This window comes from Moschus berezovskii, chromosome 9 (genome assembly GCF_049115385.1).
Source record: "Moschus berezovskii isolate FMDL1 chromosome 9, NW_MosBer_1.0, whole genome shotgun sequence".
NCBI classification, from domain to species: domain Eukaryota; kingdom Metazoa; phylum Chordata; class Mammalia; order Artiodactyla; family Moschidae; genus Moschus; species Moschus berezovskii.
The window spans coordinates 42,519,230-42,538,260 of record NC_142468.1 but is presented as its reverse complement, the minus strand read 5'-3'; the positions used below and the strand labels follow the sequence as shown (position 1 = coordinate 42,538,260).

Below are 19,031 nucleotides of genomic sequence, written 5' to 3'. Positions count from 1 at the left end.
CTGTGTATTTCAGTCATTCTATTTGGTTAAGACTTAATTAGCTTCATATAGCATATCTTTCTTAACAGAAACCTAAATTGGAAAATGAAATGTAGTTTTCTTTTCAATCTTAGATTTTTTTCATTATATAGAAATGTGATTTAGTAAGTCAATCATTATCTTAATTTTTTCTTTTGGTTTTTAGAGTTTTACTGTAACGGACAACTTTGACATAAATGACTGTATACTCAGAATTAAAACTAGACTTATATCTCAGGTTTAGTCCTGTGACATTTGCTAAAAAATTTTCTTCTGAATAGTATATGTATCAGTAAAACTGCTACTAGGGAATTTTGAGGAGATCCAAACATTCAAAACTAAAAACCAAACTTGACTAATCTGAATCTTTGTTTTCATACATCCAACTTTTCTCATCCTGCTCTCTGGCATGTGAAATAAGTTCTAGTTAATTGCTGAAGAGCCAGTGTGATTCTAGAATGTGAACACAAGTGTTGTCTTTGTATTACATTTAAGAAGTGGGGGGGAAGTCATATCAGATATTCTGGGTTTCCTGGGCTGCATGCACCAAAGAGAAAACTGAACTCTAGTGCCCTAACTTCATGGTGCTGCTTCCATCCTATGCTCAGACTATAGGATAGTTGCAAGGGACACCTTTTCCCCCAGTGAGCTGACAGCAAATATGTGGGCAACCTCTCTCTGTTCCTAAGGTTTTGTGGAATGATGAGATGAGGAGGTGGAAAGTGTGTGTGGCATAACTCTTTTGGGGTTAAGTAAATAGACATCACGGAGAAGGAAACGGTAACCCACTCCAATATTCTTGCCTGGAGAATCCCATAGACGGAGAAACCTGATAGGCTACGGTCCACGGGGTCGCAAAGAGTTGGACACGACTGAGCGACGGAACGGAACGGAACGGAAATAGACATCACAATGGTGGCCTGACACCTTGATGTTATTCTTTCAGTTCTGCTGTGTTCGGTTACATTTATATTGCCTGGTCATTTTGCATATATCACTTTCATCACTTCCTTAAGAATCTGCATTTTTGTCCAGTTGATTCATTTTTTGTTAGTTTCACTTTGCCTAAATTTGACTTCTGAAAGTTAATTAACTTAATGGTAGTGCAAGAATGCACAGGAGAACTGTACAAAACAGATCTTCACGACCCAGATAATCACGATGGTGTGATCACTCACCTAGAGCCAGACATCCTGGAATGTGAAGTCAAAAGGGCCTTAGAAAGCATCCCTATGAACAAAGCTAGTGGAGGTGATGGAATTCCAGGTGAGCTATTTCAAATCCTGAAAGATGATGCTGTGAAAATGCTGCACTCAATATGCCAGCAAATTTGGAAAACTCAGCAGTGGCCACAGAACTGGAAAAGGTCAGTCTTCATTCCAATCCCAAAGAAAGGCAATGCCAAAGAATGCTCAAACTACCGCACAATTGCACTCATCTCACACGCTGGTAAAGTCATGCTCAAAATTCTCCAAGCCAGGCTTCAGCAATACGTGAACTGTAAAATTCCAGATGTTCAACCTGAATTTAGAAAAGGCAGAGGAACCAGAGATCAAATTGCCAGCATCCATTGGATCATGGCAAAAGCAAGAGAGTTCCAGAAAAACATCTATTTCTGCTTCATTGACTATGCCAAGGCCTTTGACTGTGTGGATCACAATAAACTGTGGAAAATTCTGAAAGAGATGGGAATACCAGACCACCTGACCTGCCTCTTGAGAAACCTGAATGCAGGTCAGGAAGCAACAGTCAGAACTGGACATGGAACAACAGACTGGTTCCAAATAGGAAAAGGAGTAGGTCAAGGTTGTATATTGTCACCCTGCTTATTTAACTTATACTCACAGAACATCATGAGAAACACTGGGCTGGAAGAAGCACAAACTGGAATCAAGATTGCTGGAAGAAATATCAATAACCTCAGATATGCAGATGACACCACCCTTATGGCAGAAAGTGAAGAGGAACTCAAAAGCCTCTTGATGAAAGTGAAAGAGGAGAGTGAAAAAGTTGGCTTAAAGTTCAACATTCTGAAAACGAAGATCATGGCATCTAGTCCCGTCACTTGATGGCCAATAGATGGGTAAACAGTGGAAACAGTGTCAGACTATTTTTTGGGGCTCCAAAATCACTGCAGATGGTGATTGCAGCCATAAAATTAAAAGATGCTTACTCCTTGGAAGGGAAGTTATGACCAGCCTAGATAGCATATTAAAAAGCAGAGACATTACTTTGCCAACAAAGGTCCATCTAGTCAAGGCTATGGTTTTTCCCGTGGTCATGTATGGATGTGAGAGTTGGACTGTGAAGAAAGCTGAGCGCCGAAGAATTGATGCTTTTGAACTGTGGTGCTGGAGAAGACTCTTGAGAGTCCCTTGGACTTCAAGGAGATCCAACCAGTCCATTCTAAAGGAGATCATTTTTGGGGGTTCATTGGAAGGACTGATGCTAAAGCTGAAACTGCAATACTTTGGCCACCTCATGCGAAGAGTTGACTCATTGGAAAACACCCTGATGCTGGGAGGGATTGGGGGCAGGAGGAGAAGGCAACGATAGGATGAGATGGCTGGATGGCATCACTGAGTTGATGGACATGAGATTGAGTGAACTCCGGGAGTTGGTGATGGACAGGGAGGCCTGGCGTGCTGTGATTCATGGGGTTGCAGAGTTGGACACGACCGAGCGATGAACTGAACTGAAGTGAAGTGCTGAATTTAGTGATTATAGGTTCTTAGTAACAGTAGTTTACAAAAATGAGTTTGAAGAGAGCTGTGGCAACCCACTCCGGTACTCTTGCCTGGAAAATCCCATGGACGGAGGAGTCTGGTAGGCTGTAGTCCATGGGGTCTCGAAGAGTCGGACATGACTGAGCGACTTTACTTTACACTTTTTTGAATTGGAGAAAGAAATGGCAACCCACTCCAGTGTTCTTACCTGGAGAATCCCAGGGACGGGCAGAGCCTGATGGGCTGCCATCTATGGGGTTGCACAGAGTCGGACATGACTGAAGCAACTTAGCATTATAGCAAGGCACAAGAGAACTTTGACTTGTAACAGAGTTTTTAGCCTTCAGTTGGGTGTTTCAACCATATCTCTTTTAAAAAAGAAGATTGTTTTATTTGTTAGCAAATAGTAGCATTGTTCTTACAGGAAAATATTCATCATTGTGTAGTTGAAAGATTATCCTGCTTCTGTGAATTACTTTTTTCTTTTTCTCCCTCAGTGATTTTTAAGTGGTCCTTAAAATGACTTTATTTCTGAAAGAAGACCTCAAAAGTTTTTTATTAATCTGTTCTTTGATTTATTAATTCAGCAGTTATTTGCCAGTATAAATTAGTTCATTCTTGCTTAAAATAAAATATTTTGATAAGGATGTCTAGAAATTTTCTTTGAAAATGGTTTTTTAGAAGTCGATGTACTTTTATTTTTCAACTTGATGAGAGCTTGGATCTCTATTCCATTGTTATTGGTATATACTTATTTTTCATTAGCCCAAATGGTAGTGATTCAGAGGTACACATTAACTAGTGACTTTTCACACTTTCCTGGCAGTGACCATAGTAAGAAGTACTTTTTTTTTTGCATTGTAATGAGGTCTATAATATTTACATAAATATTGTATAAATAAGTTTCACATGGTAATGCTTATTTATGCTACATGATACACTCTGATCATATCCTGTCTTGTTATTACCAAACCAAAATTTGGACCTTCTTGCCTGCTTGCAATAAAGCCAATCTAACCAACACCTGGTTGTGGTGAAGGAAAAAATGTGAAAGTGTGTCATTGAGTCATGTCTGACTCTGTGACCCCATGGACTGTAGTCTGCCCGGTTCCTCTGTCCATGGAATTCTCCAGGCAAGAATACTGGGCATCATCTCACCTCAGGGCTTGAACCCAGGTCTTCTGCATTGCAGGCAGATTCTTTACTGAGCCACCAGGGAAGTGCAGCATTTATGATAAGGTGCTATAATAGAAGTCCTGGACAGCTGAGGCTTAAAAAGCTCGAATTCCTTAAATGACTGCTTAAATGCTGCACTTGCCTTCACTACATCCAGGTGTCAGTAGATTGGCTTTACTGCGTGCGGGTGAGCAGACCCATGTTTTTGGCTCGGTAACATTGTTTATTAAAAATGCTAGTCACAATCTGCTGAATTGATATCATGATGTCTGAAGTTGTATTTGCAGTTTGATAAAACATTGCCCGGAATGACCACAAATTTATATTTTGATATGTTTTTATCTAATAAATTGTCTTTAATTCCCAAGCAGACTCTGTAGAAAATATGCAGATTATTCAACTTCAGCTTCTTAACAAAGCTAAGGAGAGACAACTGGACACTTTAGTTGAAAAGTTAAATGAAACTGAACGTCAAGTTAGATATCTGAATCATCAGCTTCTGATAACCAAAGGTAAGAAAACAAGTGTTGGGTGCTGTTGTGTTTGAGGTCTGTAGAACTAGATAGCTTGTTTCCAGTAACCTCATTTTAAATATGAAGCATAGAGATTTGATGCACTTGATGAAGGTCTAATGATGAATCAGTCAGAACAAAACAAAAATCCAGGACTTTTGACACATTGCCTTGGACTTCTTTTCAGGACATACATTTTGAGGTCCTCATTTTTCCCCCCTTTTCTCTGTTTTCTATTCTATTAGACTAATAGAATCAGTGAACATTATATAAATACGCTGATAGCATTCCATCTTAAAAAGCTGTTGATTCCTTATGTAGTTTACCTTGGATAAAGTATTCCAGTTCCCAGAGAGACTTGTGTTTAGTTTGCAGTACGTTTTCTGAGCCTGTGAATTAGCATAACATTTCAATCCAAGTAAGAGTTAGTGATCCTGAACTGCTTTGAGAGTGCCAAGGAGAAAATGTGGTCATCTCTGGGAGAAGCAGAGTGTAAACAGATTTCAGATTATAATTGCTCACTCTTTGTGCTTTCTGTAGTTTTGGTCAGTGTTGAGCTCTCATTTGTAGAGTAATTTTATGACTGAAACCCAGCTTATTTCAAACTTAATTGATAGTGAAAAGATCTTTTTGTAATGCTCATGAAATTTATTTTGAGAGAACTTGTGAACTGTTATAGTAAAGTATGTGGGAAGAATTAAAGACTAGGTGAATTTAAGAGGTCATTGAAAGTATGTATAAAAAGTAATTTTTCCTCAGATTATTTCTTTGATCAGCAGGGGCTTGTCATATCTATGTAGCTTCTCAAGTAACAGATATTGAAATGATTTTTTAGGGGATCTTTTGGTCCCTAAAGGAATACAATAAGATTTTTGAAGAGAGTGGTTGCTGTTCTGTAAAAATAATTTTTTTTGATGTTACTCACATTCTTTTCTTGAAGCTTTTCTAATTTTCTCCAAATCGAGTGAAGTTCATTATCTGAACTGAATTAAATGCAGCAACATTTATATGTGATAAAGATCTGATATTTGATAGATTATGGCAATTAGGATCCCTCTGCAGTAACATATTATTTATATACAGTTTTTTTAATGTTCTAGATGAAAAGGATGGTTTGGCCCTCAGCCTTCGAGAGTCACAGAAACTCTTTCAGAATGGAAAAGAAAGAGAAATACAGCTTGAAGCACAAATAAAAGCACTGGAGACCCAAATACAAGCATTAAAAGTCAATGAAGAACAGGTAAATATTTGATCTTCATTATTTACGGTAAAAACTTGTCGATTACAATGAAATGTTAGTTGCTTAATGTTTTGTATTGTGGGACTAAATTTAGAAAAACTTTGAAGTTTACACATTCTTCTCCCATAAGTCAGTCTACATTTCTTTCCCTTTCCTTGGAGGAATGGGTCTCCCATTTACCTAGTCATCTATCCACCAGAAGTCTGGAGGAGAGCTCAGCTTCTGTGTTCCTTTGTCTAGTCAGCCACTGCGTTGTGTTGAGTCTCCTCATTTCTGTCCACACGTCCCTCAGTTCAGTTCAGTTCAGTTGCTCAGTCATGTCCGACTCTTTGCGACCCCATGAATCACAGAACACCAGGCCTCCCTGTCCATCACCAACTCCCAGAGTTCACTCAAACTCATGTCCATCGAGTTGGTGATGCCATCCAGCCATCTCATTCTCGGTCGTCCCCTTCTCCTCCCACCCCCAATCCCTCCTAGCATCAGACTCTTTCCAAGTGAGTCAACTCGTCGCATGAGGTGGCCAAAGTATTGAAGTTTCAGCTTTAGCATCAGTCCTTCCAATGAACACCCAGGATTGATTTCCTTTAGAATGGACTGGTTGGATGTATTTTATTGTCTTTTGCGGAAGTCTCGTATGTAGTCTCTAATCGTTTACCCCTTCTCTTCTTTAATCTGGCCATCTGAGTAATCTTTCTGAAGCACAGTTCTAGTTCTGTCTTTCCCTTACTTAAAGTCTTTCAATGACCCTGCTTTACTTGTGGGATGAAATAGGGTGTCAGGATGATCATCTGATCCTTGCCTTTCTCTCTCTTAAACTCAATAGTCTGTTTTTATGTACTCATAGGTGCTGTCTCTCACCACTGGAATGCCCTCTCCTCAGCACATTGCTATTTGATTAACAAGCTCCTGCTCAAGGCTTTTCTTTTCCTAAGTCTTCCCATTTTCTTCCTCAAGTCAGATGATCACATCTGTTATGACAGACCTAGAATAATCTTGAAGGCCAGAACGGGTTGCCCTCATCTTAGTAACCTCACCACATAAGCCCAGAGCCTGGTACATTTTAGGTGGTCAGTACATGGTGAGTGAGTTATGGTGTTCAAAATTGACCTAACCTCTGAATTTTTTTTTCTTACATATTTCTCTTTTCCTGCTCTGATACTATCACAAGTATAGTTTTATTTTGTGTTTTGAAATCTGATAAACAAGGGCTACCCTTACAATTCTTAAAATATTTAGTAGCTCTTTTTTACACTTTTCCTTCTAGATCTTGCAAATCAACTTCCCATGCTTTGTAAAATGTCTTGTTGGGATTTTGATTAGTGAAGCATTGTGTTTACTATTTTATGGATGGTTAAGGTCAGTCTTCATTCCAGTCCCAAAGAAAGGAAATGCCAAAGAATGCTCAAACTACCGCACAGTTGCACTCATCTCACACGCTAGTAAAGTCATGCTCCAAATTCTCCAAGCCAGGCTTCAGCAATATGTGAACCGTGAACTTCCAGATGTTCAAGCAGGTTTTAGAGAAGGCAGAGGCACCAGAGATCAAATTGCCAACATCCGCTGGATCATGGAGAAAGCAAGAGAGTTCCAGAAAAACATCTATTTCTGCTTCATTGACTATGCCAAAACCTTTGACTGTGTGGATCACAATAAGCTGTGGAACATTCTGAAAGAGATGGGAATACCAGACCACCTGACCTGCCTCTTGAGAAACCTGTATGCAGGTCAGGAAGCAACAGTTAGAACTGTACATGGAACAACAGACTGGTTCCAAATAGGAAAAGAAGTACGTCAAGGTTGTATATTGTCACCTTGCTTATTTAACTTATATGCAGAGTACATCATGAGGAATGCTTGGCTGGAAGAAGCACACACTGGAATCAGGATTGCTGGGAGAAATATCAATAACCTCAGATATGCAGATGACACCACCCTTATGGCAGAAAGTGAAGAGGAACTCAAAAGCCTCTTGATGAAAGTGAAAGAGGAGAGTGAAAAGGTTGGCTTGAAGCTCAACATTCAGAAAACAAAGATCATGGCATCTGGTCCCATCACTTCATGGGAAATAGATGGAAAAACAGTGGAAACCATGTCAGACTTTATTTTTTGGGGCTCCAAAATCACTGCGGATGCTGATTGCATTCATGAAATTAAAAGATGCTTGCTCCTTGGAAGGAAAGTTATGACCAACCTAGATAGTATATTAAAAAGCAGAGACATTACTTTGCCAACCAAGGTCCATCTAGTCAAGGCTATGGTTTTTCCCGTGGTCATGTATGGATGTGAGAGTTGGACTGTGAAGAAAGCTGATTGCCGAAGAATTGATGCTTTTGAACTGTGGTGTTGGAGAAGACTCTTGAGAGTCCCTTGTACTGCAAGGAGATCCAACCAGTCCATTCAAAAGGAGATCAATCCTGGGTGTTCATTGGAAGGACTGATGCTAAAGCTGAAATTGCAATACTTTGGCCACCTCATGCGACGAGTTGACTCACTGGAAAAGACTCTGATGCTAGGAAAGGCTGGGGGCGGGAGGAGAAGGGGACGACGGAGAATGAGATGGCTGGATGGCATCACCGACTCTGTGGACATGAGTTTGAGTGTACTGCGGGAGTTGGTGATGGACAGGGAGGCCTGGCGTGCTGTGATTCATGGGGTCGCAGAGAGTCGGACACGACTGAGTGACTGAACTGAACTGAACCAAGTCTTGGCGAGGTCACATTACTTTTCCAGGATGACAAAGCCGGTTACTGACAAAGCATCAGAAACTAAATTTTCTGACCCCCAACAGACTAGCCTTTGAAGTGGTGGCACATTCTTTGATTAATGAGAAGGGTGGCCATTTGATCATGGGAAATAGTCACAAGTCATTGGTAGCCACGCCTGGCAGCGAATGATTCATGTGAGTAATGCCATTTTGGTGGTTACAAACAAAAGTGACTTGGTTCTAGATGAGATTTGTGGCTAGTTCTGAGGATGGAAGAGTTTAAACAATGTTGTCTCATGTCTGGTTCTTTCTCAGCCATCAGTTCTTAGCTAAAAACAGAGAGGACTCTAAACTAGTCTATTGCTTCTCATTCCCACTCCCTTCTATTGTGCCATATTTTATCACTCTATTTTAAAACCGTCTGAAATTATCTCATCTGTTTACTTATTATTGTCTGTCCCTTTTCACCAGAAAGTAATAAGACTTTAGGCCTTGGCTGTCTTGTCATCCTGTCCTTAAGTGCTTGGAACCCTGCCTGGCACAAAATGTCCACATCATTTACTGAACAAATGATGAATGTCTTAAGTAGTTTAAGTGGTATAGGGATAAATAGGCAGTCTCTGGACTAGAATGAAGAAGCGACCTCATTTGAAATTTTTCATTTTTTTGTGTAATATAGACTATCATTATTTTAAATTTTTTGAAAAATGAGTTATTAACAAGTTGCTTTTATGTCATAATCTCCATAATCTTTTAGTAGTCTTTTTATAAGTTAGAATTTGCATTTATAAAAAATAACACAGTATAAAATTAAAATTAAATAAATTTTAAAAAGCAACAGAACCATCAAGTACATTAATTTTCTACTGCTGCTTTAACAGATCCCCACAGGCTTAGTGGCTTAAAACAGCACAAATTTATTACCTTACAGACAGAAAGTCAGAAGTCTGACATGGCTCTCATTGGGCTAAAATCAAGGTGTTAGTAGAGCTGTGTTGCTTTCTGGAGCTCTAGGGGAGAATCCCCTTTTTTGTTTTTTCCAGCTTCTAGAGGGCCCCTGCATTCCTTGGCGTATGGTCCATTTCCATTTTCAGAGCCAGCAGTCACAATTCTGACTTTTTTTGCCTCAGTTTTCCTTATTAAAGGACCCTTCTGGATACAGTGGGTCCACCCTGGTAATCCAGGACAGTCTCCTTATTTGAGGTCATCTGGTTAGCAACTTCAATCCAGTCACAACCTTAATTTCCCGTTGTCATGTGACAACGTATTCACAGGTTTTAGGAATTAGAACACAGGTATCTTGTGGGAGTTATCAGTAAACCTGCTACACAATTACTTCTCCACAACCGTACAGTTACAGTTTAAAAAGCTTCCTTTTTAGTAGGTGACCACTGAGAAGTTTCATCAGTCTTTCCAGCAGCAGTTGTCTTTAACCTCCCTTCTGCCTCTCTCCCCATCCCACCCCTCCTGTCTGATTCATGCTGCTCTTTGGCAGAAACCAACACAATTCTGTAAAGCAATTATCTTTCAATTAAAAAATAAATTTAAAAATTAAAAAAAAAGTTGTCATTTTTCCATGACCTAACAATTGGACTGCCCTCCAGCACTTGGAGCACAGAGCGATGCAGACAGCACAGAGCTGGGTGTAGACGCAGCAGACTCCTTGCCTGGAACCCACATTGCCATCAAGTTGTGCAAAATCTTCTCTCTCTTTCCTCAGACACTTCCAGATTCTTTTTCTCTGTGAATAATAATTCCAGCCACCACGGGCCTGGTGGGTCCCAGCTAGGGAACTAGAGCCACCATGGGGAGACCTTTCCTTTCTTTGTTCTTGTTCTGTTGTTTAGTCACTCAGTCATGTCTGACTGTTTGCAACCCCATGGACTGTAGCCTATCAGGCTCCTCTGTCCATGGGATTCTCCAAGCAAGAATGCTGGAGTGGGTTGCCATTTCCTCCTCCAGGGGATCTTCCCCACCCAGACGTTGAACCCCACGTCTCTCGAGTCTCCTTCATTGGCAGTGGGTTCTTTACTACAGAGCCACCAGGGAAGCCCCTACTTTCGTTGAGTTAAGCATGGTTGAGTTTTAGAATTAAAATTTATGAAGATAGCACAGAGTCAGAATACTGTAAACGTGTATCCTGTGTGTATTTTCTAGATGATTAAAAAGTCCAGAACTACTGAGATGGCCCTGGACAGCCTGAAGCAGCAGCTGTTGGACCTGCATCATTCGGAATCGCTTCAGCGCACGAGGGAGCAGCATGAGAGCATCGTGATGGGCCTCACCAAGAAGTACGAGGAGCAAGTGCTGTCCTTACAAAGGAAGTTGGATGCTACCCTTACTGCACTGAAGGAACAGGTTGGAATGATTTCAAATAGCAATTATTATAAACAAGTAAAGCCTTGACTGACATCTTGCAGTTCATCATAGAGAAATGCTGGGTGTTTGCAGTAGGTCTTTGAGTATGAGTAAAATTTAAAAGCCCGAAGAGCTTTATCTATGGATATGCCCGAGGGCATACTTTTGGAAATTCTTCCTCTGATAGGACTGGTTAGTGCTTTCTCAGTTCTCATATTACTACTTCTTCATTTGTCAAATATTTCTGCATATTGTTTATATGTCTTAGAAGATTCCAAACTGAAAAGAAGGAGTGTTCTGGGAGCTGGCCCTGGAATTGAGTGGTTGTCCTGGGAGATTAACCAGGAGAAGACCTTTCTTGGGTTTCCCAGAGTTTGGTTGTTAACTTGTCAGTAAATATTGTCTAGAAATGATTCTTGGGAGAAGTGTAATAAATAGGGAAGAGATTCTGATCTGAAATCATTTAGATGTGAAACTTGAGCATGTTTCACAGTTTTTATTTTAGCTTTGCCCCAAAGGGAATAAAATGTTGTAACCCAGGTAGTGGGTTTCCTTGTGCTCTAAAACCCCAGATAATCAGTTGAATGAATAAAATTTCAGGGATTGTCTTTCTCAATGTAATTTCAGAATTAATTTAACCCAAGGAAAGAAGAGAAGAATATTAAGATATGAGGATCTAGAAAATCCCACCCCACTTAAAATTAACACTGATTTGGGTTGTTCTTTCTTGTTTATGCAGCTGACTCTAAATTTTTCCATGATTTAGGTAGAGTACTATAAAACTGCATTATTGGCAATAATAATTGTTTGTATATCGTTTCATTTTATTTTACTTTTATATGTGTTTATATGAATTTTTATTGAATTTATTTTCCCATATAGATTTTTTAAAGATTCTTTTTATGTAGAAAAATACTGTGAATTTGATCAGTGTGAAGGATAAGTAGAGGGTGGGGAAAGACAAAGAGTTTGACAAATTATTAAAGTCTAGAAAAAAAGGTGAAAAAAGAAAAATTGTTAAAGTCTACTTTCTGTAATATTAAAACAGAATTTGAGATATGGTTTTAATAAGCGTGGCTCTGTTTGGGTAGCAGTATGAAAGCTGATGTGGAGAGTGGTGCCTCCTCAGATGATGAGAGAAGTAGGTATCGGTGGCTTTTCAACGTTGGGTTAGGGATCTCTCCATTCTCTACTGACTTAGGCACACTTACACAAGCGCAGCCTCGGAGCAGTTCCTAGTGTGTTTCAACCCCTGTATTTGTTCCATTCATTTTTCTCACCTCTTCCAACCCCTCAGCTGAAGAATCCTAGACTAGAACACAGAACAGAGTCTTCATTCTGTGCTGACTGGGCTTTGGATCCCTGAACCATACAGTGAAGGTGTTGATTAAGGTCTTGTCTACTGTTACATTCTGTCAGTGATTTTTCTTTTTTCTTTTATTTAAAATGGAGCAGAGCGTAGCACTGATGTTAGCTTCTGCGTATTGTTCCATGACTGCTTTGCAAAGTGGTGATTCCAAAGTGCCTAGTGTTTTTTTCTTTCTGGGAATGCTTTGCTTTTTTTTTTTTTGGTATCCTTTTCATGCTGTCCATTCGCTATCATTTGGCTCAGCAGTATTTTTAATAAAGGTCAGTTCATATTATCTCAGAATCCAAGCTGAGAGTCCTAATTGGAAAAGGTGCTGTGAAGATCAGCCAAGAGCCAGTGAGTTGGCTGCCTGTAATCAGGAAAATGCATGAGTGTGTTCTATAGAGATGGGTGATTTAGATTTTCTTACCATAACTGGTAACCATACATACATACTGCCCCTTGGCCTCTTTTTTTTTTTTTAATATAAAAGTTATTGAAGAATGAGCAAAATCTTTCCCTTTCTGATAAGCCTTTTCCTGCTCCACTCCACTCAGGAGGTTACAAAGAAGAATAAAACAACTCTTGAGAAAGAGTAGCATGGAAATGAACTAGTTGATGTAGCAGATGAACAAGTTTGCTAATGTGTGGGTTCTCAGGGGCTCTCATATAGTCACACGGCTGTGTACCTGAGTACACGCCAGTGTTAACCTGGGTAGATGATCACACATTGTATGATTTGTGAGTGACAGAGATTATTAACCTGGCATCTCCTAAAGCAGTCCATGACTAGGCTCCAGGGAGCTCATGAATCTCTGAAATTGTGGGTGTGATTTTTCTCTTGGGTATCAGCATATGCAGTTTTCTTTGAGAAGACCCATGAGCTTATTCAGATTTTTCAAGAGGTTCAGATCTCCCCCTTGCAAAAATTTGAAAATCACTGCTTTGTGAAAAACTTGCTCTCGGAGGGAAAGGACTATACTTGTAAAATGATCATATTATTTCATTTGTTCAGCAAACTTTTACTGAAAACATCTAAACATCAGGATGTAAACAAAGTTTATATAGATTTAAATCTATTTTGAAAGACAAAACTCAATGCAGAAGCTACCTACTTCCACGCGATGGGAGGAGTAGCAATCCATCATATAATCGTGTATATATGTGTTTTAATTTTTGTGTAACTCATGTATTTTGAGAAATACATGGCATGTAAAATTGTATTACTAATTTAATATTTTCCTTAAGTCATCAGCTTTTCTGGTAGAAAGGATTGTACACACACTCAACATATAGCAGTTCTTGTTATTTTGGCTGAGTTACTCTAGGGTTTTGTGTGTGTGTGTGTAAGACGGAGAAGATGAGAAGAAATGAGCTCTTGCAGCTCATAATGTTCCTTCACTGACAGAATGCTTATAGCATGCTATCTCTGAAGTGCTTTCCTCCCAGGTGTCTCCTTTCTCTTCCATTCACAGACGTGTCATATCCTAAGATTTCTGTTCAGATGTCTGAGCTGACTTCTACTTCTTCCTGATACCAGTTGACCTCGCTGATTAGCTCCTTGGTGGTTTAAATCTTTCTTCGTTCTGGTCTTCTTGAAATCTTCAGCTTATGTTGAAGTCATGGACTTTAGTTTCTGTGTTATGACCTTCAGCTGATCTATCTTCTAATCTTTTATACATATTTAAACACTTTCTCCAAGCCAGGCTTCAGCAATACGTGAACCGTGAACTTCCAGATGTTCAACTGGTTTTAGAAAAGACAGAGGAACCAGAGATCAAATTGCCAACATCTGCTGGATCATGGAGAAAGCAAGAGAGTTCCAGAAAAATATCTATTTCTGCTTCATTGACTATGCCAAAGCCTTTGACTGTGTGGATCACAATAAGCTGTGGAACATTCTGAAAGAGATGGGAATACCAGACCACCTGACCTGCCTCTTGAGAAACCTGTATGCAGGTCTGGAAGCAACAGTTAGAACTGGACATGGAACAACAGACTGGTTCCAAATAGGAAAAGGAGTACGTCAAGGTTGTATATTGTCACCCTGCTTATTTAACTTATATGCAGAGTACATCATGAGGAATGCTGGGCTGGAAGAAGCACCAGCTGGAATCAAGATTGCCGGGAGAAATATCAATAACCTCAGATATGCAGATGACACCACCCTTATGGCAGAAAGTGAAGAGGAACTCAAAAGCCTCTTGATGAAAGTGAAAGAGGAGAGTGAAAAGGTTGGCTTGAAGCTCAATGTTCAGAAAACAAAGATCATGGCATCTGGTCCCATCACTTCATGGGAAATAGATGGGGAAACAGTGGAAACAGTGTCAGACTTTATTTTTTTGGGGCTCCAAAATCACTGCGGATGCTGACTGCAGCCATGAAACTAAAAGACGCTTACTCCTTGGAAGGAAAGTTATGACCAACCTAGATAGCATATTAAAAAGCAGAGACATTATTTTGCCAACCAAGGTCCGTCTGGTCAAGGCTACGGTTTTTCCAGTGGTCGGACATGACTGAGCGACTGAACTGAACTGAAGCACCTGCTATTGCTTGAGAGAACCCAGCAGACCTGTGTGCGTGTGGCTTCATTCTCTTTTTTCCTCCGTGCACTACACATCTGTTCAATTCTGTTTCATCTTGTGGGTTCAACTGTTATCTCTTTGTCACTGCAGTTGTCTCTTTCAGTCTTCAAAGACATCTGCCTCTATCAGTCTTGAACTGAGTGTTCTCACTCCAGCTAATTGCGGAAAAGATAGAACCATTTATTTTTATTTCTTGGTGTTTAAACTGCATAGTTTTATGAGTATAATCTGTTTTCCTGAACTCGTCAACAGGAAACAGCATGGCTTAATTGATTGTTGCCTAAGACCCCCGCCTCTACCCTCTGCATTCTGCCATGTGGCTTTTGGGGATCTTAGATCCCTGACCAGGGATTAAACCAGAGTCTTGGCAGTGAAAGCCCAGAATCCTAACCACCAGGCCACCTGGGGGACTCTTAATTAGATTGTTGCATATAGTCAAATTATTTCCATTGTCTGCCTCTTCGTTATAATAGTTTTCATAATTACCTTTTCTTGAACTCTTTTGGGCCAGTTCTCAGTCTCTTGTAAAAGCTATTGTGACCTCCCCAGCACATAAATGTGAATTTTCTCCCCACCACTTCTTGCTCACACATTCACATTGTCGTGAATATTAGCTCATTCGTTGTGTTTGCCATGTTACTTTGGTGCTTTCGAACCAAACTGGCCTGGGAATCAGCAGCAGTGTGCCAAGAGGTTTGCACTGTTGAATAAACATGGACCAGGTTCCAGAAGCTTCATTTTGCTAAAAAATTTGGTAGAAAAACTTTAAAGCAAACATGACACATTATGAAATAGAATACAAAATGCTCGTGAATTTTTAAGCTAACAGAGGGAACTTCAGAGACTCTTTGCTCTGCTTAAGGAGAATGTTAGTATCCCTATGAGGTGATGTATTTTCTCTTTGTAACCGTAAGGCATTATTAGGCTTTAGATTACGGTAAAATCAGTCCCCAAATGCCTTCTCTCTGTCTCAAAGTCCTTTCTTGATATGCCCGTTAGTATTTACTTTCTTCAGGATTTTTCAGGTAGCTTCAGCCAATTACCTTGATTTACATGCTCTGCTACTTGCCTGGAATTCAACCTGTGTCACACTTCTTGAATGAGAGAGATGATGATTTTTTCTTTCTGGGTTTGGGATTCCCATGCTCATTACTTCCAAACACAGTTTCTTTTTGTAGACATTTGAATATATTATATACCTGCTTTAGATTCTCTATATATCCCCATGTAATTACACACATACACACATTTATCCTGTTTTTCTTTGTCATTTTTCAAATGTTTTTTGTAGCATTCACTATATATAAGGCACTATATAGGCACCTTCAAAGAGACTGTTAAGAGAAAAAAGACTTATAAAAGATGGAAAAACATGAGAGAAACAGATCAAGTTTAAAACCAGTTCAGAAGAGGGAGAGCTACTTTTTGGCTGTTCAGAATAGTGTGAGTTTCCATGGTTTTGTCAGTATCCTTGCTGTCTTAGGACACAGATTCCATGGTTCAAGGTGGTTTGCCGAGTGTGTACACACAATTATACTGAGAGTGTAAATGCAAATAGGGATGTAATACATTTCCTTTGGCTTGAATAAAATCCAGTTTTATAATAACAATATCTTAGGTATATAGAGCAGAGAAAGACTTTAGAAGCCATCAGATTCAAATTCAACCGAAAGGAAAAGCAGACTGAGAAATTGGTAACTGACCAGTTTGTTCTCCTGACTCAAACTTGTGCACTTGACCTTATAAAAGAGGTGATCCTGTCAGGTAATGATTTTATATTTGACTTAAAATCCAAAGATGTAAGGTCATAATTGTTAGTTTAATATACAATAACTGATTATGAAAAGGACTTCTTGGATGCTTTTTCTGTTTAGGAAGATATCTGCTGTCATTTGAAAGATCAGGTTAAACAACTGGAAAGGAATCAAGAAGCAACCAGATTAGAGAAGACTGAGATCATTAACAGATTGACGAGAAGCCTGGAGGAGAGTCAGAAGCAGTGTGCCAACCTGCTGCACTCAGGTGGGTGCCTGTGTGGGTGCTGGCTCCCCAGAAGGCTAGGAGAAAATGTGGAGCGAGCATAATAGGATCCATGAATTACTATAAAAATCCAGAAAAAACCAGAAAAGTTCATCAGTGACAGAATTTTTCTTAACATTGTTACTGGTGTATGTCTATGAAGATGTGGTGTATTTTCACTAGATAACTGGGGAAATCCAGACAAGTATAAAGTAGAAAATAAATATAGCCAATAATCCTACTATGCAGAGACAACTGTTAATGTTGTTCACAAATGAACATGTATAGGCAGTTCCCTGCTTCTGTACCTAGTACATTTTAAAACAAATCAAAGCTGAATGTGCAAAAATTGAATAATTCAGATGACAGATACAATGTTTGAAGAATGGGTTATTCAAAAATTGAAGTCTGTCTAAATGTGTGTGTGTGTGTGTGTGTGTATGTGTGTGTTTTGGCGGGGACAAAATATGCATCATACTCCATTTAGGTCATTTCAGTTTTGTATCCTTTGTTCCACATGGCATTACTTACTGAGCCTTTTTTGGTTGCCATTAAGACTTTGAAAGTATGATTTTCTTTAGTTGCCTAATACTCCATCATTACTTTGCTTAACCATTTCTTAGATGCTCATTTTCTTCTGAGGAAACCCAATAAAGTCCTTTTTAAATGGGAATCTTTTAACCATTTAAAATATTAGGTTACTGGAGTTTCAAGGGTACAATCCTAGTTTGCCTCTTATATGTGTGCAGGTGGGAGTGGTGGAAATAAAAGCACTCAGAAAGAAGCTAAAGGCAGCAAGATGTGGTTTTCTTATTGGAAGGTAGAAATGGGTTCTAAAGAATTTTTATTTTGGCGATCTGTGAGCTAGAATGTTCTGCTCCTATTAAAGACTTGTGGAGTGTTAAGGCCTGTAGACATGGCTGGTTTAATTCATGGCAAGGTCACAGTAGCCCATGTCTTCAACTTTTCGAGGACCTTTGGGCAGCCGTACTAAATCTTGAAAATGTCAGCACCACACATATGCTTTCTGAGTCCCACTGGCTATGGCCTCAGTGGATGCAAGTTGTTCTGTATGTCGTAGGCAGTTTGTTCAGTTACATCTGACATATTCTGTGGTTCTTTCTCCCACAGGCTCAGTACAGGAGGTGGCTCAGCTCCAGCTCCAGCTGCAGCAAGCACAAAAGGCACACGCTATGAGTGAAAACATGAGCAAGGTTTTGCAAGTGAGTGTTGCCACTAGGAAGAGGCTTTCTGGGTAACTGAATTAGTCGGTGGTTACCTCACCTTTTTGAACCTTGGATTTCTCTGTATATGGTGGCTGGACCATCTCCAATCCAGCCCACAGGAGGCATTCACGACCTTACCCACAGCTGGGTAGCCAAGCCCAGGTCTGCCCACCTGTGGAGCAAGGGACCCATCCCTTCCTTCACATGGCACGTCTTTTCATCTTAGGGAGTGTCCCAGAGATAGCTTTATCTACAGGTGTGGGAAACCTACAGTTCAACTGCAGTCCTCTCGCATCCTCCAGTACCACTTATGTTTTCCACTGGAGGAAGAGTTCAGTATTCCCTCCCCTGGAAAGCTGTAGAGTGTTTTGTGCCTTTTCACCACTGGCAGACTAAACCAGTCTCCTCTGTCCACTACTCTTAGTCAGCATGCACTGCTGACTCAGCTCAAGGGAGGCTTTTTGTGGAGGACGGAATGTCAGTGACGGAGGTGGGAGAGACGTGTTTCCATCTGCTTTCTCATTCACTTTATTTGTTCATTCAGTTTACCTGAAAACCTTGATATGTGCTGTCCTTTACATTTTTAATGTATGCCAAAAAATGTATTTGAAGTAGCATTTCTGCCTTCTGTTGATCATTAAAATGAACTTTGAAGAATGGAAAGAATGACTGATTCTTTCTTATAAAAAAAATGAAAATGGCTTTCAATTATTTTGTGTTTTAGGAAGAATTAAAAGAACTACAAGATGAAATTTCTCTCTATGAATCTGCTGCAAAACTAGGAATACTTCCAAGTGACTCAGAAGGAGAATTAAATATAGAACTAACTGAATCGTATGTTGATTTGGGTATTAAGAAAGTCAACTGGAAAAAATCCAAAGTTAAGAGGTATGCAGAAAATACTTTACTATAGAAGAATTCACATTAATAATATCGATGGTGCATAATAAGCAGGCGGCACCAGGCACGAAATGATGAACTGCCTAGGGGTTCCTTAGTGCAGGACAGTTTATTTTCGTAACTTCTAATGAACTGCCAGTGTCGGAAATCAAAATGAACAGAAACCTCAAGTGTTGCTATTGTACTGTCTTGATACCAGTAGGCATGTCAGTTCCA

General features: G+C 39.7%; 1 protein-coding gene across 1 annotated transcript in view; it reads left to right on the top strand.

Moving 5' to 3' along the window:
• Nucleotides 1-19,031, top strand: part of CEP152 (centrosomal protein 152) — a 106,243-nt gene that overhangs the window by 23,585 nt on the left and 63,627 nt on the right. Inside the window, exons 7-12 of the mRNA XM_055436655.2 lie at nucleotides 4,289-4,432; nucleotides 5,533-5,672; nucleotides 10,537-10,737; nucleotides 16,545-16,692; nucleotides 17,821-17,912; nucleotides 18,640-18,803. Coding sequence (XP_055292630.2) covers nucleotides 4,289-4,432; nucleotides 5,533-5,672; nucleotides 10,537-10,737; nucleotides 16,545-16,692; nucleotides 17,821-17,912; nucleotides 18,640-18,803 — 889 coding nt within the window. The remainder of the gene's footprint in view (nucleotides 1-4,288; nucleotides 4,433-5,532; nucleotides 5,673-10,536; nucleotides 10,738-16,544; nucleotides 16,693-17,820; nucleotides 17,913-18,639; nucleotides 18,804-19,031) is intronic.